The sequence below is a fragment of the Salmo trutta genome, chromosome 14, assembly GCF_901001165.1.
Source record: "Salmo trutta chromosome 14, fSalTru1.1, whole genome shotgun sequence".
Lineage (NCBI taxonomy): Eukaryota > Metazoa > Chordata > Actinopteri > Salmoniformes > Salmonidae > Salmo > Salmo trutta.
The window spans coordinates 18021700-18044403 of record NC_042970.1 but is presented as its reverse complement, the minus strand read 5'-3'; the positions used below and the strand labels follow the sequence as shown (position 1 = coordinate 18044403).

The 22704-nt window shown below is 50.9% G+C and overlaps 1 protein-coding gene across 3 annotated transcripts in view; it reads right to left on the bottom strand.

Annotated features, from left to right (window-relative positions):
• Nucleotides 1–22704, bottom strand: part of LOC115207541 (contactin-3-like) — an 84335-nt gene that overhangs the window by 37676 nt on the left and 23955 nt on the right. For 2 of the 3 annotated variants that reach the window (XM_029774703.1, XM_029774704.1), the window contains one exon: nt 21915–22050. In XM_029774703.1, coding sequence (XP_029630563.1) covers nt 21915–22050 — 136 coding nt within the window. Of the gene's footprint in view, nt 1–2573; nt 2685–21914; nt 22051–22704 lie in introns of those variants that run through there. The other variant, XM_029774705.1, reaches the window with a different exon arrangement.

Here is a 22704-nt window from a genome sequence, read left to right as displayed (position 1 = left end):
TAGTTTAAACCTGCAGACTGGCACTAAGAACAGAACAGCGGGAATGTTTCCCTAGTCAGCGCCATTGTTAGTGCAATGCCCCTTATTAAAGTGTTGCCAGTTTGGCGGGGTGGGGGTCCACCCCCCCTTCCTCCCCCTCCCTTCACAATGGGCTAGGTCGGTCTTCTGTGCTTGGCTCTGCGGCCCATCCCGTGCCCCCTGATCTCGTGCCTTGAACCTTGCGTGCTTTCAGTGGATACACCTGGAGAACTGCAAGGCAGTCCCATTGTGAGCCACTCGGGAGCCATGACCAATATATATTGTCTTGCTAATATTATGGGTTAATAATATATCCTGTGAGAATATCCAACAGGCTTTTATATAATTCTAAATTAATAATAATAATCGCTTTGTTTAAAAAATAACAATATTTTGGAGATGATAACGTAAAATGAGCGAGAAAAAGGCCATTGTTGAACATGGGGTGAGACATTGTTACTCATTTGTAAATAAAGCCAGTTTGTTACTTAGAATTATTTATTTCTGTTTTTAGAGGGAGAAAAACCAAACACCTACAGTCATCTATCTCATGGGTCTCCCAGTCGAGGCCGGCACGGGTATTGAACCAGCATCTGTAGCAACAGAGATTTTAGACCGCTGTGCCACTCAGGCGCTATACAATGTGACCGGTCAGGAGTGGCCTACAGTACTACAGTAAGAGCAAAATAATCCTAACAAAATAAAATAATAAAAACCTTAGTGTAACAACAGTTTTAGTATGTAATACTGAAGTCGTGCACAATTATCAGTTTCTATTTAGGTTTATGTCGTCCATTCATTGTCAGTTAGTAACACAGTAGGGCCCAAAAGCATAATCAGTGCTCTAACTCCCCCTTGCGCTGGTCTGGAGAAATTAAGTGGTGATGAAGGGTACCGTACTAAACCACAAATGACCTATATGTCCCCCGGCGTAAGCTCACAACTTTTAAAGTAGGAACCACTGTACCTACAACTTTCAAGCAGACAACCACAGTCCCTGTGCCGAAGAAAGCGAAGGTAACCTGCCTAAATGATTACCGCCCCGTAGCACTCATGTCGGTAGCCATTAAGTGCTTTGAAAGCTGGTCATGGCTCACATCAACAGCATCCTCCAGGATACCCTAGACTCACTACAATTCGCATACCACCCCAACAGATCCACAGATGACGCAATCTCAATCGCACTCCACACTGCCCTTTCCCACCTGGACAAAAGGAACACTTATGTGAGAATGCTGTTCATTGACTACAGCTCAGCGTTCAACACCATAGTGCCCACAAAGCTCATCACTAAGCCTGGGACTAGGACCATGGGACTAAACACCTCCCTCTGCAACTGGATCCTGGACTTCCTGACAGGCCGCCCCAGGTGGTAAGGGTAGGCAACAACACGTCTGTCATGCTGATCCTCAACACTGGGGCCCCTCAGGGGTGTGTACTTAGTCTCCTCCTGTACTCCCTGTTCACTCATGACTGCACGGCCAGGCATGACTCCAACACTATCATTAAATTTGCCAATGACACAACAGTGGTAGGCCTGATCACCGACAACAACGAGACAGCCTATACGGAGGAGATCAGAGACCTGGCCGTGTGGTGCTAGGAGAACAACTGCTCCCGCAACTTGATCAAGACAAAGGAGATAATTGTGGACTACAGGAAAAAGAGGACCGAGCACGCCCCCATTCTCATCGACTGGGCTGCAGTGGAGCAGGTTGAGAACTTCAAGTTCCTTGGTGTCCACATCACCAACAAACTAACATGGTCCAAGCACACCAAGACAGTCGTGAAGAGGGCACGACAAAACCCATTCCCCCTCAGGAGACTGAAAATATTTTTTAAATGGGTCCTCAGATCCTCAAAAGGTTCTACAGCTGCACCATCGAGAGCATCCTGACTGGTTGCATCAACTGCTCGGCCTCCGACCACAAGGCACTACAGAGGGTAGTACGAACGGCCCAGTACATGGGGCCAAGCTTCCTGCCATCCAGGACCTCTATACCAGGCGGTGTCAGAGGAAGGCCCTACAAATTGTCAAAGACTCCAGCCACCCTAGTCATAGACTGTTCTCTCTGCTACCACACGACAAGTGGTACCGGAGCGCCAAGTCTAGGTCCAACAGGCTTCTAAACAGCTTCTACCCCTAAGCCATAAGACTCCTGAACCCCTAATCAAATGGCTACCCAGACTATTTGCATTGCCCCCCCTCTCCCTCTCCCCCTCTTTTACACCGCTGGTACTCTCTGTTGTTATCATCTATGCATAGACACTTTAATAACTCTACCTCCATGTGCATATTACCTCAACTAACCGGGGTGTCCCCGCACATTGACTCTGTACCGGTACCCCCTATATATAGTCTCTCTATTGTTATTTTACTGCTGCTCTTTAATTACTTGTTACTTTTATTTCTTATTCTTATCTGTATTTTTAAAACGGCATTGTTGGTTCGGGGCCCGTAAGTAAGCATTTCACTGTAAGGTCTACACCTGTTGTATTCGGCGCATGTGACTAATAACATTTGATTTGATTTAATTTGATGAACTCTGGCTGACCTTGAGGTTTACATCAATGTTGCATGAGGCCTCTTCATCAAATACAGGCAGGGAATGGAGCCACGCTCAGAGCTGTCTCCAGCCGCATTCTTCACCTGGTTTCCCCTGAGGCCACACACACAGGCAAAAGCAGGCCCACACACTCACAAGCACACTCACACACACACTCACACTCACAGACACATACACTATATGACCAAAAGTATGTGAACTGGACACCTGCTCGTCTAACATCTCATTCCAAAATCATGGGCATTAATATGGAGATGGTTCCCCCTGTGCTTCTATAACAGCCTTAGCTCTTCTGGGAAGGCTTTCCAATCGATGTTGGAACATGGCTGCAGAGACTTGCTTCCATTATTCCCCAAGCGCATTAGTGAGGTCGGGCACTGATGTTGGGCAATTAGGCCTGGCTCGCAGTCGGCGTTCCAATTCATCCCAAAGGTGTTTGATGGGGTTGAGGTCAGGGCTCTGTGCAGGCCAGTCAAGTTCTTCTACACCGATCTTGACAAACCATTTCTGTATGGACCTCGCTTTGTGCACGGGGGCATTGTCATGCTTAAACAGGAAAGGGCCTTCCCTAACTGTTGCCACAAATTGGAAGTACAGAATCATCAAGAATGTCACTGTATGCTGTAGCGTTAAGATTTCCCTTCACTGGAACTAAAGGGCCTAGACTAAACCATGAAAAACAGCACCAGACCATTATTTGTCCACTACCAAACTTTCCACTATGCATTCAGGCAAGTAGCATTCCCCTGTCATCTGAAAAACCCAGATTCGTCCGTCGGACTGCCAGATGGGGAAAACATGATTAATCACTCCAGACAATGCGTTTCATTGCTCCAAAGTCCAGTGGCGGCAAGCTTTATTGTGCTGATGTTGCTTTCAAAGGCAGGTTGGAACTCGATTGTGAGTGTTTCAACCGAGGACAGACAATTTTCACACGCTATGCGCTTCTGCACTCGGTGGTCCCGTTCTGTGAGCTTGTGTGGCCTACCACTTCAAGGCTGAGCCGTTGTTTACACTTCACGATAAACAGCACTAACAATTGACCGGTGCAGGTCTAGCAGAGCACACATTTGACAAACTGACTTGTTGGAAAGGGGGCAGCCTATGACAGTGCCACATTGATAGTCACTGAGCTTTTCAGTATGGGCCATTCTACTGTCGATGTTTTCCTATGGAGATTGCATCGGTGTGTGCTCGATTTTATACACCTGTCAGCAATGGGTGTGGCTGAAAGAGCAGAATCCACAAATTTGAAGAGGTGTCCACACACTTTTGTATATGTAGTATAGCTAATCCTGGCCCTTAAAAACCACACTGCTGGCAAGGAGGCAGAGGGCCCTTGGTCTCAACGCTGATAGTTGGCAGACAATAATACCAACAGCTCATCAGATATTACTGGATATCATCATTTAACATGGTTGTATTTGAAATTGAATAATTAATATTTCAGTAGACAGACTTTGTCAGGGCAGGAGATGCATGCAAAGTTTTCTCCTCTGGCTCCACGCTGTGATCGCTTCCAGACTAAATGAGAAACTGAAATTGCCTAATGTGTCCTCTGAGAACTATTTAAGTATTTTTCCAGTACAAGACTATAAAGTAAGAGACGGCGACAACATCTCCCTGATGTCACATTAAGAGACAGGGAACATCAAAAACAAATTATTATTGTTGTCCAATGGTCACTATGCCCTTGGTTCTACTATGCCCTTGGTTCTACCTTACATTCAGTAAACAGTCACACTGCCCAAAGTAGTGCTCATTATGGGTCACTAACAAAGACAAAAATCTATTGTTGTAACAAATCAAACAATAGGATTTGACATGAGGTGTGGAGTGACATGAGGTGTAGAGTGGAGCGACATGTGGGATGGGGTGGAGTGACATGTGGGGTGGGTGGAGTGAAGTGACATGTGGTGTGGGGTGGAGTGGAGTAGAGTGACGTGGGGTGGAGTAGTGTGATGGGGTGAGGGTGGGGTGGAGTGAAATTTGGGGTGGGGTGGAGTGACATGTGGGGTGGGGTGGAGTGAGGTGGGGTGGAGTGACATGTGCGGTAGGGTGGAGTGACATGTGGTGTGGGGTGGAGTGGAGTAGAGTGATGTGGGGTGGAGTAGTGTGATGGGGTGGGGGTGGGGGTGGGGTGGAGTGAAATTTGGGGTGGGGTGGGGTGGAGTGACATGTAGAGTGGAGTGGAGTGGAGTGACATGTGGGGTGGGGTGGAGTGGAGTGACATGTGGTGTGGGGTGGAGTGGAGTGACATGTAGGGTGGTGTAAAGTGGAGTGGAGTGACATGTGGAGTGGAGTGATATGTGGGGTGGAATGGAGTGGAGTGACATGTGGGGTGACGTGGAGTGGCATGTGGAATGGAATGGTGTGACATGGGGTGGGGTGGAGTGACATGTGAGGTGGTGTGGGGTGGAATGACATGTGGGGTGGGGTGGGGTGGATTAACATGTGGAGTGGGGTAGAGTGACAAGTGGGGTGGGGTGGCGTGACAAGTGGGGTGGGGTGGCGTGACAAGTGGGGTGGGGTGGCGTGACGTGCAGTGGAGTGACATGTGGTGTGGCGTGGAGTAGAGTGATGTGGGGTGGAGAAGTGTGATGTGGGGTGAAGTAACATATGGGTTGGGGTGGAGTGACATGTGAGGTGGGGTGGAGTGACATGTGGGGTAGGTTGGAGTGTTATGTGGAGTGGAGAGGTGTGACATGTGGGGTGGGGTGCAGTGATATGAGGGGGTGGGGTGGAGTGATGTGCTGTGGGGTGGTGTGGAGTGATGTGGAGTGGAGTGACACGTGGGGTGGGGTGGAGTGACATGTGGAGCGGGGTGGAGTGGAGTGACATGTGGAGGTAGAGTGGAGTGACATGTGGGGTGGAGTGGAGTGACATGTGGGGTGGGGTGGAGTAGAGTGATGTGGGGTGGAGAAGTGTGATGTGGGGTGGAGTGAAATATGGGGTGGGGTGGACTGACATGTGAGGTGGGGTGGAGTGACATGTGGGGTGGGGTGGAGTGGCATGTGGAGCGGGGTGGAGTGGAGTGACATGTGGGGTGGAGTGGAGTGACATGCAGGGTGGGGTGGAGTGACATGTGGAGTGGGGTGGGGTGGTGTGGAGTGATGTGGAGTGACACGTGGGGTGGGGTGCAGTGACATGTGGAGCGGGGTGGAGTGGAGTGACATGTGGGGTGGAGTGGAGTGACATGTGGGGTGGGGTGGAGTGACATGTGGAGCGGGTGGGGTGGAGTGACATGTGGAGTGGGGTGGGGTGGAGTTCCGTGTGGAGTGGAGGGGAGTGACATGTGGGGTGGTGTGACGTGGTGTGGAGTGGAGTGACATGTGGGGTGGTGTGGAGTGACATGTGGGGTGTTGTGGGGTGGAGTGGAGTGACATGTGGTGTGGGGTGGAGTGGAGTACAGTGATGTGGGGTGGAGTAGTGTGATGGGGTGGGAGTGGGGTGGAGTGAAATTTGGGGTGGGGTGGAGTGACATGTAGAGTGGAGTAGAGTAACATGTGGGGTGGGGTGGAGTGGTGTGACGTGGGGTGGAGTGGAGTGACATGTGGGGTGGGGTGGAGTGGAGTGACATGTGGTGTGGGGTGGAGTAGAGTGATGTGGGGTGGGGTGGAGTGACATGTAGGGTGGTGTGAATTGGAATGACAGGTGGAGTGGAGTGACATGTGGGGTGACGTGGAATGGCATGTGGAATGGAATGGTGTGACATGGGGTTGGGTGGAGTGACGTGTGGTGGTGTGGGGTGGAATGACATGTGGGGTGGGGTGGGGTGGATTAACATGTGGAGTGGGGTAGAGTGACAAGTGGGGTGGGGTGGCGTGACATTTGGGGTGAGGTGGGGTGGGGTGCAGTGGAGTGACATGTGGTGTGGAGTGGAGTAGAGTGATGTGGGGTGGAGAAGTGTGAAGTGGGGTGAAGTGACATATGAGGTGGGGTGGAGTGACTTGTGAGGTGGGGTGGAGTGACATGTGGGGTGGGGTGGAGTGAAATTTGGGGTGAGGTGGAGTGATATGCGGTGGGGTGGTGTGGAGTGATGTGATGTGGAGTGACATGTGGAGCGGGGTGTAGTGGAGTAACATGTGGATGTGGAGTGGAGTGACATGTGGAGTAGAGTGATGTGGGGTGGAGAAGTGTGATGTGGGGTGGAGTGAAATGTGGGGTGGAGTGGAGTGACATGTGGAGTGGTGTGAAGTGGAATAGACAGGTGGAGTGGAGTGACATGTGGGGTGACGTGGAGTGGCATGTGGAATGGAATGGTGTGACATGGGGTGGGGTGGAGTGACATGTGAGGTGGTGTGGGGTGGAATGACATGTGGGGTGGGGTGGATTAACATGTGGAGTGGGGTGGAGTGACATGTGGGGTGGAGTGGAGTGACAAGTGGGGTGGGGTGGCGTGACATGTGGGGTGAGGTGGGGTGGGGTGGAGTGGAGTGGAGTGACATGTGGTGTGGGGTGGAGTAGAGTGATGTGGGGTGGAGAAGTGTGATATGGGGTGGAGTGAAATATGGGGTGGGGTGGACTGACATGTGAGGTGGGGTGGAGTGACATGTGAGGTGACGTGGAGTGTTATGTGGAGTGGAGAGATGTGACATGTGGGGTGGGGTGGAGTGATATGAGGGGGTGGGGTGGAGTGATGTGCGTTGGGGTGGTGTGGAGTGGAGTGCCACGTGGGGTGGGGTGGAGTGACATGTGGAGCGAGGTGGAGTGGAGTGACATGTGGGGTGGAGTGACATGTGGAGCGAGGTGGAGTGGAGTGACATGTGGAGTGGAGTGACATGTGGGGTAGAGTGGAGTGACATGTGGAGCGGGGTGGGGTGGTGTGGAGTGGGGTGGGGTGGGGTGAAGTTCCGTGTGGGGTGGGGTGAAGTTCCGTGTGGGGTGGGGTGGAGTGACATGTGGAGCGGGGTGGGGTGGAGTGACATGTGGTGTGGAGAGGAGTGACATGTGGGGTGGAGTGGTGTGACGTGGGGTGGGGTGCAGTGACATGTGGGGTGGTGGGGAGTGAAGTGACATGTGGGTGATGTGGAGTGACATATAGGGTGTTGTGGGATGGAGTGACATGTGGGGTGGAGTGGAGTGACATGTGGGGTGTTGTGGGGTGGAGTGGAGTGACATGTGGTGTGGGGTGGAGTGGTGTGATGGGGTGGGAGTGGGGTGGAGTGAAATTTGGGGTGGGGTGGAGTGACATGTAGAGTGGAGTAGAGTAACATGTGGGGTGGGGTGGAGTGGTGTGACGTGGGGTGGAGTGACATGTGGGGTGGGGTGGAGTGGAGTGACATGTAGGGTGGTGTGAATTGGAATGACAGGTGGAGTGGAGTGACATGTGGGGTGACGTGGAATGGCATGTGGAATGGAATGGTGTGACATGGGGTTGGGTGGAGTGACGTGTGGTGGTGTGGGGTGGAATGACATGTGGGGTGGGGTGGATTGACAAGTGGGGTGGGTGGCGTGACGTGCAGTGGAGTGACATGTGGTGTGGGGTGGAGTAGAGTGATGTGGGGTGGAGAAGTGTGATGTGGGGTGAAGTGACATATGAGGTGGGGTGGAGTGACATGTGGGGTGGGGTGGAGTGACATGTGGGGTGGGGTGGAGTGAAATTTGGGGTGAGGTGGAGTGATATGCGGTGGGGTGGTGTGGAGTGATGTGATGTGGAGTGACACGTGGGGTGGGGTGGAGTGACATGTGGAGCGGGGTGTAGTGGAGTAACATGTGGATGTGGAGTGGAGTGACATGTGGAATAGAGTGATGTGGGGTGGAGAAGTGTGATGTGGGGTGGAGTGAAATGTGGGGTGGAGTGGAGTGACATGTGGAGTGATATGCGGGGTGGAATGGAGTGGAGTGACATGTGGAGTGGTGTGAAGTGGAATAGACAGGTGGAGTGGAGTGACATGTGGGGTGACGTGGAGTGGCATGTGGAATGGAATGGTGTGACATGGGGTGGGGTGGCGTGACATGTGGGGTGAGGTGGGGTGTGGTGGAGTGGAGTGGAGTGACATGTGGTGTGGGGTGGAGTAGAGTGATGTGGGGTGGAGAAGTGTGATATGGGGTGGAGTGAAATATGGGGTGGGGTGGACTGACATGTGAGGTGGGGTGGAGTGACATGTGAGGTGACGTGGAGTGTTATGTGGAGTGGAGAGATGTGACATGTGGGGTGGGGTGGAGTGATATGAGGGGGTGGGGTGGAGTGATGTGCGTTGGGGTGGAGTGGAGTGACATGTGGAGTGGAGTGACATGTGGGGTGGAGTGGAGGGGAGTGACATGTGGGGTGGAGTGGAGTGACATGTGGAGCGGGGTGGGGTGGTGTGGAGTAGGGTGGGGTGGGGTGAAGTTCCGTGTGGGGTGGGGTGAAGTTCCGTGTGGGGTGGGGTGGAGTGACATGTGGAGCGGGGTGGGGTGGAGTGACATGTGGTGTGGAGTGGTGTGACGTGGGGTGGGGTGCAGTGACATGTGGGGTGGAGTGGTGTGACATGTGGGGTGGTGGGGAGTGAAGTGACATGTGGGTGATGTGGAGTGACATATAGGGTGTTGTGGGGTGGAGTGACATGTGGGGTGGAGTGGAGTGACGTGGGGCGGAGTGGTGTGGAGTGATATGGGGTGTGGTGGGATGGAGTGACGTCTGGTGTGGCCTGGAGTGACATGTTGGGTGGGGTGGAGTGACATGTGGGGCGGTGTGACGTGGTGTGGTGTGACATGTTGGTTGGGGTGGAGTGGAGTGGTGTGACATGAGTGGTAGAGTGGAGTGACGTGGGGTGGAGTGACATGTTGGGTAGGGTGAAGTGACATGTGGGTTGGAGTGGAGTGGTGTGAAATGTGGGGTGGGGTGGGGTGACATGTGGGATGGTGTGGAGTGGAGTAACATGTGGGGTGGAGTGACATGTGGGGTGGTGTGGAGTGATGTGGGGTGGAGTGGAGTGACATGTGGGGTGGAGTGGTGTGACGTGGGGTGTGATGGATTGACATGTGGGGTGGTTTGGGGTGGAGTGACATGTGGCGTGGTGTGAAGTGACATGTGGGGGGTAGTGGAGTGACATGTGGGGTGTTGTGGAGTGGAGTGGAATGACATGTGGGGTGGAGTGACGTGGTGTGGAGTGGAGTGAGATGTTGGGTGGGGTGAAGTGACATGTGGGTTGAAGTGGAGTGGTGTGACATGTGGGGTCGTGTGGAATGGAGTTACATGTGGGGTGGAGTGGATTGAAATATGGAGTGGAGTGACATTTGAGGTTGTGTGTAGTGTCGTGGGGTTCAGTGACGTGGTGTGTTGTTACATGTTGGGTGGGGTGAAGTGACATGTGTGGTGGAGTGGAGTGGTGTGACATGAGGGGTGGAGAGGAGTGACGTGGGGTGGGGTGGGGTGGAGTGACATGTGAGGTGGGGTAGAGTAACATGTGGGGTGGAGTGGAGGGGAGTGACATGTGGAGTGGAGTGGAGTCATATGTGGGGTGGAGTGGAGTGACATGTGGGGTGGTGTGGAGTCATATGTGGGGTGGAGTGGAGTGGAGTCATATGTGGGGTGGAGTGGAGTGGAGTGGAGTGACATGTGGGGTGGAGTGGTGTGACGTGTGGGGTGGAGTGGAGTAACATGTGAGGTGGGGTGGAGTGACATTTGGGGTTGTGTGACATGAGGGGTGGAGTGGAGTGATGTGGGGTGGAGTGACATGTGGAGTGGTGGGGAGTGAAGTTACATGTCGGGTGGATTGGAGGGGAGTGACATGTGGTGTGGAGTGGAGTGACATGTGGTGTGGAGTGACATGTGGGGTGGAGTGGAGTGACATGTGGGGTGGAGTGACATGTGGGGTGGAGTGACATGTGGGGTGGAGTGGAGTGACATGTGGGGTGGAGTGGAGTGACATGTGGGGTGGTGTGGAGTGACATGTGGGGTGGTGTGGAGTGACACGTGGGGTGGGGTGGAGTGACATGTGGGGTGTTGTGGGGTGGAGTGACATGTTGGGTGGAGTGGAGTTACACGTGAGGTGGAGTGAAATGTGGGTTGGTGTGGAGTGACATGTGGGGTGTAGTGAAATGTGGGTTGGTGTGGAGTGACATGTGGGGTGTAGTGGAGTGGTGTGACTTGGGGTGGAGTGGAGTGACATGTGAGTTGGTGTGGAGTGCAGTGACATGTGGGGTGAGGTGGAGTGGAGTGACATGTGGGGTGGAGTAGAGTGGTGTGACGTTGGGTGCGGTGAAATTACATGTGGGGTGGTGTGGGGTGGAGTGACGTGTGGGGTGAAGTGACATGTGGGGTGGTGTGGAGTGACATGTGGATGGAGTGGATTGACATGTGGGTTGGTGTGGAGTGCAGTGACATGTGGAGTGGAGTGACGTGTGGGGTGGGGTGGGTTGGAGTGACGTGTGGGGTGGTGTGGGGTGGAGTGACGTGTGGGGTGGAGTGACATGTGGGGAGGTGTGGACTGACATGTGGGGGGGGTGGAGTTACATGAGGTGTGGAGTGGAGTGACATGTGGGGTGGAGTGGAGTGGAGTTGCATGTGGAGTGGTATGGGGTGGACTGACGTGTGGGGCTGGGTGGAGTGACATGTGGAGTGGAGTGAAATGTGGGTTGGTGTGGAGGGGTGTGGAGTGACATGTGGGGTGGAGTGGAGTGGTGTGACTTGGGGTGGAGTGGAGAGACATGTGGTGTTGTGTGACATGTAGGGTGGTGTGGAGTGGAGTGACATGTGGGGTGGAGTAGAGTGGTGTGACGTTGGGTGCGGTGAAATTACATGTGGGGTGGTGTGGGGTTGAGTGACGTGTGGGGTGAAGTGACATGTGGGGTGGGGTGGAGTGGATGGACATGTGGGGTGGAGTGGAGTGACATGTGGATAGAGTGGATTGACATGTGGGTTGGTGTGGAGTGCAGTGACGTGTGGGGTGGGGTGGGTTGGAGTGACGTGTGGGGTGGTGTGGGGTGGAGTGACGTGTGGGGTGGAGTGACATGTGGGGAGGTGTGGACTGACATGTGGGGTGGGGTGGAGTTACATGAGGTGTGGAGTGGAGTGACATGTGGGGTGTAGTGGAGTGACATGTGGGGTGGAGTGGAGTGGTGTGAGGTTGGGTGCGGTGGAGTGACGTGGGGTGGTGTGTGGTGGAGTGACGTGTGGGGTGGAGTGACATGTGGGGTGCTGTGGGGTGGGGTGACGTCTGGGGTGGGGTAGTGTGACGTGGGGTGGTGTGGCGTGGAGTGATGTGTGGGGTGGAGTGACATGAGGTGTGGAGTGGAGTGACATGTTGGGTGGGGTGAAGTAACATGTGGGTTGGAGTGGAGTGGAGTCACATGTTGGGTGGGGTGAAGTAACATGTGGGCTGGAGTGGAGTGACATTTGGGGTTGTGTAGAGTGACATGTGAGGTTGAGTGACGTAGTGTGGTGTGACATGTTGGTTGGGGTGGAGTGGAGTGATGTGACATGGAGTAAGCTTAACTTTCTTAATTTTCTGAACATTCGAGATGTGTAGTCCACTTGTGTAGCTAGCAGGACTGACTTTGTGTGAGCTAGCCAACATTTAATTACTTCTGCGTTATGAAAGGAACTAGACACGGACACGACTGATCCATTGTTAGTTTGTTGTAACCAAGTATTGGTGCTAACCATGTGTTATTGGATGCTAGCATGCTAGTTAGCTACGGCGTCATTGGATACGGTGCACTGGGTGGGTTTCACGAAAGAATACTGTACCAAGTTATCTGAATAAACTATGTTTGAGCCTATTCCTGGAAACATTGAACCACTGTAGTTTACATCAATTATAATTTCTAAAGTGGAAGTTGGAAGAGTTATATTTGAGTGTTTCAGTGAAAGGTTAGTGAGGGAGGCCCTGCTCTCTCGCTTCCCCAGTTGTTTAGTTCATTTTCATTCCAATCTCCTTTGCATTAGCGTAGCCTCTTCTGTAGCCTGTCAACTATGTGTCTGTCTATCCCTGTTCTCTACTCTCTGCACAGGCCATACAAACGCTTCACACCGCGTGGCTGCTGCCACTCTAAACTGGTGGTTCCAGCGCGCACGACCCACATGGAGTTCGAGGTCTCCGGCAGCCTCTGGAACTGCCGGTCTGCGGCCAACAAGGCAGAGTTCATCTCAGCCTATGCTACCCTCCAGTCCCTCGACTTCTTGGCGCTGACGGAAACATGGATTACCACAGAAAATACTGCTACTCCTACTGCTCTCTCCTCGTCTGACCACGTGTTCTCCCATACCTCGAGAGCATCTGGTCAGCGGGGTGGTGGCACTGGAATCCACATCTCTCCCAAGTGGACATTCTCTCTTTCTCCCCTGACCCATCTGTCTATCTCCTCATTTGAATTCCATGCTGTCACAGTCACTAGCCCATTCAAGCTTAACATCCTTATCATTTATCGCCCTCCAGGTTCCCTTGCAGAGTTCATCAATGAGCTTGACACCTTGATAAGTTCCTTTCCTGAGGATGGCTCACCCCTCACAGTTCTGGGTGACTTTAACCTGTTGGGGCTAGGGGGCAGTATTTGCACGGCCAGATAAAAAAACGTACCCGATTTAAACTGGTTACTACTCTTGCCCAGAAATGAGAATATGTATATAATTAGTAGATTTGGATAGACAACACTCTAAACTTTCTAAAACTGTTTGAATGGTGTCTGTGAGTATAACAGAACTCATATGGCAGGCCAAAACCTGAGAAGATTCCATACAGGAAGTGCCCTGTCTGACAATTTGTTGTCCTTCTGTTGCATCTCTATCGAAAATACAGCATCTGTGCTGTAACGTGACACTTGACACGTGCTCTCACCACTGGTGTCCCCCAGGGCTCAGTTCTAGGCCCTCTCCTATTCTCGCTATACACCAAGTCACTTGGCTCTGTCATATCCTCACATGGTCTCTCCTATCATTGCTACGCAGACGACACACAATTCATCTTCTCCTTTCCCCCTTCTGATAACCAGGTGGCGAATCGCATCTCTGCATGTCTGGCAGACATATCAGTGTGGATGACGGATCACCACCTCAAGCTGAACCTCGGCAAGACGGAGCTGCTCTTCCTCCCGGGGAAGGACTGCCCGTTCCATGATCTCGCCATCACGGTTGACAACTCCATTGTGTCCTCCTCCCAGAGTGCTAAGAGCCTTGGCGTGACCCTGGACAACACCCTGTTGTTCTCCGCTAACATCAAGGCGGTGACCCGATACTGTAGGTTCATGCTCTACAACATTCGCAGAGTACGATCCTGCCTTACACAGGAAGCGGCGCAGGTCCTAATCCAGGCACTTGTCATCTCCCGTCTGGATTACTGCAACTCGCTGTTGGCTGGGCTCCCTGCCTGTGCCATTAAACCCCTACAACTCATCCAGAACACCGCAGCCCGTCTGGTGTTCAACCTTCCCAAGTTCTCTCATGCCACCCCGCTCCTCCGCACACTCCAATGGCTTCCAGTTGAAGCTCACATCTGCTACAAGACCATGGTGCTTGCCTACGGAGCTGTGAGGGGAACGGCACCTCCGTACCTTCAGGCTCTGATCAGTCCCTACACCCAAACAAGGGCACTGCGTTCATCCACCTCTGGCCTGCTGGCCCCCCTACCTCTGCAGAAGCACAGTTCCCGCTCAGCTCAGTCAAAACTGTTCGCTGCTCTGGCACCCCAATGGTGGAACAAGCTCCCTCACGACGCCAGGACAGCGGAGTCAATCACCACCTTCCGGAGACACCTGAAACCCCACCTCTTTAAGGAATACCTGGGATAGGATAAAGTAACCCCCCCTCAAAAAAAATATATACTATTGTAAAGTGGTTGTTCCACTGGATATCATAAGGTGAATGCACCAATTTGTAAGTCACTCTGGATAAGAGCGTCTGCTAAATGACGTAAATGTAATGTAAACATGAGTGGTGGAGTGGAGTGATGTGGGTTGGAGTGGAGTGACGTGTTGGGTGGGGTGAAGTGACATGTGGGTTGGAGTGGAGTGGAGTGACATGTGGGTTGGTGTGGAGTGGAGTCACATGTGGGGTGGTGTGGAGTGGAGTGACATGTGAGGTGGTGTGGATTGGAGTGACATGTTGGGTTTAGTGGAGTGGAGTAACATGAGGGTGGAGTGAAGTGAAATGTGGAGTGGAGTAACATGTGGGGTGGAGTGGAGTGACATGTGGGGTGGTGTAAAGTGGAGTCACATGTGGGGTGGTGTGGAGTGGAGTGACATGTGAGGTGGTGTGGATTGGAGTGACATGTGGGTTGGTGTGGAGTGGAGTCACATGTGGGGTGGTGTGGAGTGGAGTGACATGTGAGGTGGTGTGGATTGGAGTGACATGTTGGGTTTAGTGGAGTGGAGTAACATGAGGGTGGAGTGAAGTGAAATGTGGAGTGGAGTAACATGTGGGGTGGAGTGGAGTGACATGTGGGGTGGTGTAAAGTGGAGTCACATGTGGGGTGGTGTGGAGTGACATGTGGGGTGGTGTAAAGTGGAGTCACATGTGGGGTGGTGTGGAGTGGAGTGACATGTGGGGTGGAGTGGAGTGGAGTAACATGTGAGGTGGGGTGGAGTAACATTTGGGGTTGTGTGGAGTGACATGTGGGGTGGAGTGACGTGGTGTGACATGAGGGGTCGAGTGGAGTGATGTGGGGTGGAGTGAAATGTGGAGTTGTTTGGGATGCAGTGACATGTGGCGTGGTGTGGGGTCGATTGACATGCGGGGTGGGGTGGAGTGACATGTGGGGTGGAGTGGATTGGAGTGACATGTGGGGTGGAGTGACATGTGGGTTGGAGTGGAATGAAATGTGGGGTGGAGTGGAGTGACGTGTGGGGTGGGGTGGAGTGACATGTGGGGTGGAGTGGTGTGACGTGGGGTGGGATGGGGTGGAGTGACATGTGGGGTGGGGTGGAGTGACATGTCGGGTGGTGTGGAAAGGAGTGGAATGACATGTGGGGTGGTGTGGAGTGATGTGGGGTGGAGTGAAATGTGGGGTTGTTTGGTATGCAGTGACATGTGGCATAGTGTGAAGTGACGTGTTGGGTGGAGTGACATGTGGGGTGGTGTGGGGTCAATTGACATGCGGGGTCGGGTGGAGTGACATGTGGGGGGGAGTGGAGTGGAGTGACATGTGGGGTGGAGTGGAGTGGAGTGACATGTGGGGGGAGTGGAGTGGAGTGACATGTGGGGTGGAGTGACATGTGGGTTGGAGTGGAATGAACTACTGGGAGTGGTGTGTCATGAGGGGTGGGTTGGAGTTACATGGTGTGGGGTGGAGTGACATGTGGGGTCGGGTGGAGTGAAATGTGAGGTGGAGTGGAGTGACATGAGTGCGGTGGTCTGACGTGGGGTGGAGTGTAGTGACATGTGGGCTGGGGTGGAGTGACATTTGGGGTGGAGTTGAGTTGTGTGGTGTAGTGGCATATGGGGTGGGGTGGAGTGTAGTGACATGTGGGATGGTGTGGAGTGGGATTGAGTGTAGTGACATGTGGAGTGGGGTGAGTGGAGTGACGGGTGGGGTGGAGTGACAAGTTGGATGGGGTGAAGTGACATGTGGAGTTGTGTGACGTGGAAATGGGGGGGAGTGACATGTGGAGTGGTGTGGGTTGGACTGACGTGTGGGGTGGAGTGACATGTGGTGTTTTGTTTAATGGAGTGACATGTGGGGTGGTGTGGAATGGAGTGACATGTGGGGTGACATGTGGAGTGACATGTGGGGTGACATGTGGGGTGGTGTGGAGTGGTGTGACATGTACGGTGGAGTGGAGTGGAGTTACATGTGGGGTGGAGTGGAGTGGTGTGACATGTACGGTGGAGTGGAGTGGAGTTACATGTGGCGTGGAGTGGAGTGGAGTAAGATGTGACGTGGGATGGGGTGGAGTGACATGTAGGGTGGGGTGGAGTTACATGTGGGGTGGAGTGGAGTTGTGTGACGTAGGGTGGTGTGGGGTGGAGTGACGTGTGGGGTGGGATGGAGTGAAAGTGGGGTGGGGTGGAGTGACATGTGGGGTGGAATGGAGTGACATGTGGGGTGAGGTGGAGTGGAGTGACATGTGGGGTGAGGTGAAGTGGAGTGACGTGGGGTGTGGTGGAGTGGAGCGGTGTGACATGGGGTGGAGTGGAGTGACATGTGGAGTAGGGTGGAGTGACGTGTCGGGTGGGGTGGAGTGACATGTGGGGTGGTGTGGAGTGACATGTGGGGTGGGGTGGAGTGACGTGTGGTGGAGTGGAGTGACGTGGGGTGGAGTAGACTGACGTGGGGTTGAGTGACATGTGGGGTGGAGTTGAATAACATGTTGGGTGAGTGGAGTGGAGTGACATGTTTTATTTTTTTTATTTCACCTTTATTTAACCAGGCAGGCAAGTTGAGAACAAGTTCTCATTTACAATTGCGACCTGGCCAAGATAAAGCAAAGCAGTTTGACACATACAACAACACAGAGAAAAGTAGAAAAATAAGGCTGTATACAATGTGAGCAAATGAGGTGAGATAAGGGGGGTAAAGGCAAAAAAGGCCATGGTGGCAAAGTAAATACAATATAGCATGTAAAACACTAGAATAGTAGATTTGTAGTGGAAGAAAGTGCAAAGTACAAATATAAATGATGGGGTGCAAAGGAGCAAAATAAATAAATACAGTAGGGGAAGAGGTAGTTGGTTGGGCTACATTATAGATGGGCTATGTACAGGTGCAGTGATCTGTGAGCTGCTCTGACAGCTGGTGCTTAAAGCTAGTGAGGGAGATAAGTGTCTCCAGTTTCAGTGATTTTTGTAGTTCGTTCCAGTAATTGGTAGCAGAGAACTGGAAGGAAAGGCGGGTGTATCAGTGAGATACACCTGCTGGAGCGCATGCTATGGGTGGGTGCTACTATGGGGACCAGTGAGCGGAGATAAGGGGGGACTTTACCTAGCAGGGTCTTGTAGATGACCTGGAGCCAGTGGGTTTGGCGACGAGTATGAAGCGAGGGCCAGCCAACGAGAGCGTACAGGTCGTAGTGGTGGGTAGTATATGGGGCTTTGGTGACAAAACGGATGGCATTGTGATATACTGCATCCAGTTTATTGAGTAGGGTATTGGAGGCTATTTTGTAAATGACATCGCCGAAGTCGAGGATCAGTAGGATGGTCAGTTTTACAAGGGTATGTTTGGCAGCATGAGTGAAGGATGCTTTGTTGCGAAATAGGAAGCCAATTCTAGATGTAACTTTGGATTGGAGATGTTTGATGTGAGTCTGGAAGGAGAGTTTACAGTCTAACCAGACACCTAGGTATTTGTAGTTGTCCACATATTCTAAGTCAGAACTGGGCAGGCAGGTGCAGGCAGCGATCGGTTGAAGAGTATGCATTTAGGTTTACTTGTATTTAAGAGCAGTTGGAGTCCACGGAAGGAGAGTTGTATGGCATTGAAGCTCGTCTGGAGGGTTGTTAACACAGTGTCCAAAGAAGGGCCAGAAGTATACAGAATGGTGTCGTCTGCGTAGAGATGGATCAGAGACTCACCAGTAGCAAGAGCAACATCATTGATGTATATAGAGAAAAGAGTTGGCCCAAGAATTGAACCCTGTGGCACCCCCATAGAGACTGCCAGAGGCCTGGACAACAGGCCCTCTGATTTGACACATTGAACTCTATCAGAGAAGTAGTTGGTGAACCAGGCGAGGCAATCATTTGAGAAACCAAGGCTTTCGAGTCTGCCGATGAGGATGTGGTGATTGACAGAGTCGAAAGCCTTGGCCAGGTCAATGAATACGGCAGCACAGTATTGTTTCTTATCGATGGCGGTTACGATATCGTTTAGGACCTTGAGCGTGGCTGAGGTGCACCCATGACCAGCTCTGAAACCAGATTGCATAGCGGAGAAGGTGCGGTGGGATTCAAAATGGTCGGTAATCTGTTTGTTGACGTGGCTTTCGAAGACCTTAGAAAGGCAGGGTAGGATAGATATAGGTCTGTAGCAGTTTGGGTCAAGAGTGTCCCCCCTTTGAAGAGGGGGATGACCGCAGCTGCTTTCCAATCTTTGGGAATCTCAGACGACATGAAAGAGAGGTTGAACAGGCTAGTAATAGGGGTTGCAACAATTTCGGCAGATAATTTTAGAAAGAAAGGGTCCAGATTGTCTAGCCCGGCTGATTTGTAGGGGTCCAGATTTTGCAGCTCTTTCAGAACATCAGGTGACTGGATTTGGGAGAAGGAGAAATGAGGTAGGCTTGGGCGAGTAGCTGTGGGGGGTGCAGTGCTGTTGACCGTGGTAGGGGTAGCCATGTGGAAAGCATGGCCAGCCATAGAAAAATGCTTATTGAAATTCTCAATTATAGTGGATTTATGACAGAGTTTCCTAACCTCAGTGCAGTGGGCAGCTGGGAGGAGGTGTTCTTATTCTCCATGGACTTTACAGTGTCCCAGAACCTTTTTGAGTTTGTGTTGCAGGAAGCTAATTTCTGCTTGAAAAAGCTAGCCTTGGCTTTTCTAATTGCCTGTGTATATTGGTTTCTAACTTCCCTGAAAAGTTGCATATCATGGGGGCTGTTCGATGCTAATGCAGAATGCCACAGGATGTTTTTGTGTTGGTTAAGGGCAGTCAGGTCTGGAGAGAACCAAGGGCTATACCTGTTCCTGGTTCTAAATTTCTTGAATGGGGCATGCTTATTTAAGATGGTGAGGAAGGCATTTAAAAAAAATAACCAGGCATCCTCTACTGACGGGATGAGGTCAATATCCTTCCAGGATACCCGGGCCAGGTCGATTAGGAAGGCTTACTCGCAGAATTGTTTCAGGGAGCGTTTGACAGTGATGAGTGGAGGTCGTTTGACCGCTGACCCATTACGGATGCAAGCAATGAGGCAGTGATCGCTGAGATCTTGGTTGAAAACAGCAGAGGTGTATTTAGAGGGCAAGTTGGTTAGGATGATATCTATGAGGGTGCCCGTGTTTACGGCTTTGGGGTGGTACCTGGTAGGTTCATTGATAATTTGTGTGAGATTGAGGGCATCAAGCTTAGATTGTAGGATGGCTGGGGTGTTAAGCATGTCCCAGTTTAGGTCACCTAGCAGCACGAGCTCTGAAGATAGATGGGGGGCAATCAGTTCACATATGGTGTCCAGAGTACAGCTGGGGGCAGAGGGTGGTCTATAGCAGGCGGCAACGGTGAGAGACTTGTTTTTAGAGAGATGGATTTTGAAAAGTAGAAGTTCAAATTGTTTGGGTACAGACCTGGATAGTAGGACAGAACTCTGCAGGCTATCTCTGCAGTAGATTGCAACACCACCCTCTTTGGCCGTTCTTTCTACACGTGTGGTGGTGTGGAGTGGAGTGACATGTGGGGTGGGGTGGAGTTACATGTGGGGTGGAGTGGAGTGGTGTGACGTATGGTGTGGGGTGGAGTGACGTGTGGGGTGGTGTGGTGTGCGGTGGATTGACGTGTGGGGTGTTGTGACGTGTAGAGTGACGTGTGGAGTGGGGTGGAGTGTAGAGTGACGTGTGGAGTGGTGTGGCGTGTGGTATGGTGTGGGGTGGGGTGGGGTGGTGTGGAGTAGAGTGATGTGTGGGGTGGTGTGACGTGTAGAGTGACGTTTGTAGTGGGGTGGGGTTGAGTGACGTGTGTAGTGGGGTGGAGTGGTGTCGTGTGACGTTTTGGGGTGGGGCGGGGTGGGACTGGTAATGAAATATACAAAATAAAGACCGTACTAAAGAGCACCGCTTTAATGGTAAAAAATGAATTGGAAAATGTGAAAAACAAGACAAAATATCCAGTTGATGCGTTCCTGCAGAATCGTGGGAGGTCAAAGCTTGTCCATTTGCAGCTCTGAGGGACAGCTAGGGCAGTTCATTGGGGGTATTTGAGGTCTTGAGTATTTTGTGTTATGAAACGTAGGCCTATTGCTAAACATTATTGTTTCGCTTTTAATCATCAAGACAAAATTCCTCTCCTTGCCAGAGGGGACACAAGTCAAGAACAGTCAGTGTCAAACATACACTCTGGTGCAAACCAAATAAAGCCACAAACGATCCCTTCTCTTGCAGTGAGTCCAAGGACTAAACGATGCAGGCTTGGGGGTTTGCTTCATTAATAAAGTGACTCACTTCTACTCTGAGGCCTGTGCTCTGTAGTAATTTTGTTTTATTACAAATAGCTTACGTAAAATGAAGTCCTGCTTTTCAATTGATTGACTTGTGTTCTGTCTATGTTCACAACGGAAGCGTGGACTGTCTTTCATTTGTCTTGGATTGGATTTTAGAATTGACATTAATCGTGTGAAATAGCTCATTTAGACACACTTAAGTGGAGTAAGTTATTAGCCTGCATAAAAACAATCATAATATGTTTTATTGCTTATGATGACTAATGTTTTATCCATCCAATATTAAACCAGTGATAACATATCGCTGTTACTTTACTAATGCAGGAAACTTTTGAGCTGCACTTAAACATCTAAAGAGGCTTTTACTCACAGCATGCAAGAGCTATTCCACTTTATGTGTCACAGTTGACTATGCCATATTTTAACAACATATTCATAACCACAATATATGCTTGTACCTGTGCAGAAACACTCAAGCCTGAATAGTCAGAGCAGTACTAAAAGTCACAATTGTTTAGTTTGATGGTGGGAACACATACACTAAACTTATTTTTCAATCAGTTCAAGTTGTAATGGTTCAGCTCATCCTTTGATCGCTCAGCTTGCACAACAAGTATAATGATACCCACTGCTGCTGCTCTAAGACCATGTTTTCAGCACAGACGCATTAGAGGAAATGTAAGCATTCAAGAAGGGAATGTCACTCACAAGGTTATTGCCTCTCTCAACTGCTTGCTGTGCATTTACATGATGCTGACCAAGCTACGAAACACAATCTACCACAAAACCAGTGCGGGCTGCCATTTTCAGGCACACTCACCACCGGGGAATAACCGGAGGGATATCAGAGAATCTAGTCATTGAAATCTCCCTACATTACTAATGATTTCAGTGCAGCACACATTAGCTTCAATCCAAGAGCAACCTAAATCAAATCTGTAATAAAGATAACTACACTCACATATCTGAAGTATTTATTAGCTAATGGTTGGCTGACTTCCCTTCTAAATCATAGATGAACGTGTACGTTATTTTACAGTTTCTGTGGGTTTTGGAATGAACATGCCCTATGAATGATTTTCTCTGTCTGGTTAACTGTCTGGCTTGGATGTTATAGTATCTCTACTGCAAACATGGCCAGCCCAATGTTTTTCTCTCTCCTCCAAATCAATACCAATTAATGCTATCAGTATCCTGTTTGAATGACTTGAGAGAGAGACACTGAAGATTTGGTTAAACCTTCGTGTTAAATGGCTGCTAAATGTCAGTTCCACACTGACTTGTGGAATTATATTGTAAATAGATGGAATCCATTACCTGTACTGTGGGGAGGGTTTCCCCTCTGCCTCACATGTAATGGTGGCTTCCTGGTCAGGGGAGTTGTTGGGGAGAATGAGGTCACTGGGCTCTGTCCTCCATCTTGGCCCTTGAAACAGGACATCTTGTGCATGAGCTGGAGAACATAAGAAACACAGGCAGTGATACTCAGGCGTTAAACAATTGGCTTTCGTCAATGTGTGACATTTCAGTCATCTAACATCTAAGGATAACAAATTAGTCTGAACAAACGGGTAGAGGGTGAAAACTCGCGAATCCTGACACGCCAGCACTCGCCAACAGAGGTGACAAAAATTGATGACACATTTGAAAACCATGTCTTTGATTACAAGATGGTAATACACTGTACAAGAGCGACGGGGCCATTAGAATATTTGAATTTGACGAGAGATAAGGAAACCATTATTTTATGAAATAGTATGCTACTAACCCCGATAATTCTGATAGTTTATCCATGAAAAACCATCTTGTTGGCAGAATTAATTCAATGTTGGCACTACAAAAAGCATCTGAGCAGTGCAAAAACCATGGAGACTTCATGTGCCATTGAAAGGTCAGTCACATGCTTGAACCTGTGTGAATCCATTTGGAAGCAAGACAATTTATGATAACCAACAAATCTCTCCCGCTTTGTTAGTGTTACATCACTGTGCAAACCTCAAAATATTTTGGACGTTTTTATTGGTAGCCTAAGACCTTATGTTTCGGATACTTGTGTTGATTGTTGAGACCCTTAAAGCCTACACATTCGATTAGTTGATGGAATGCT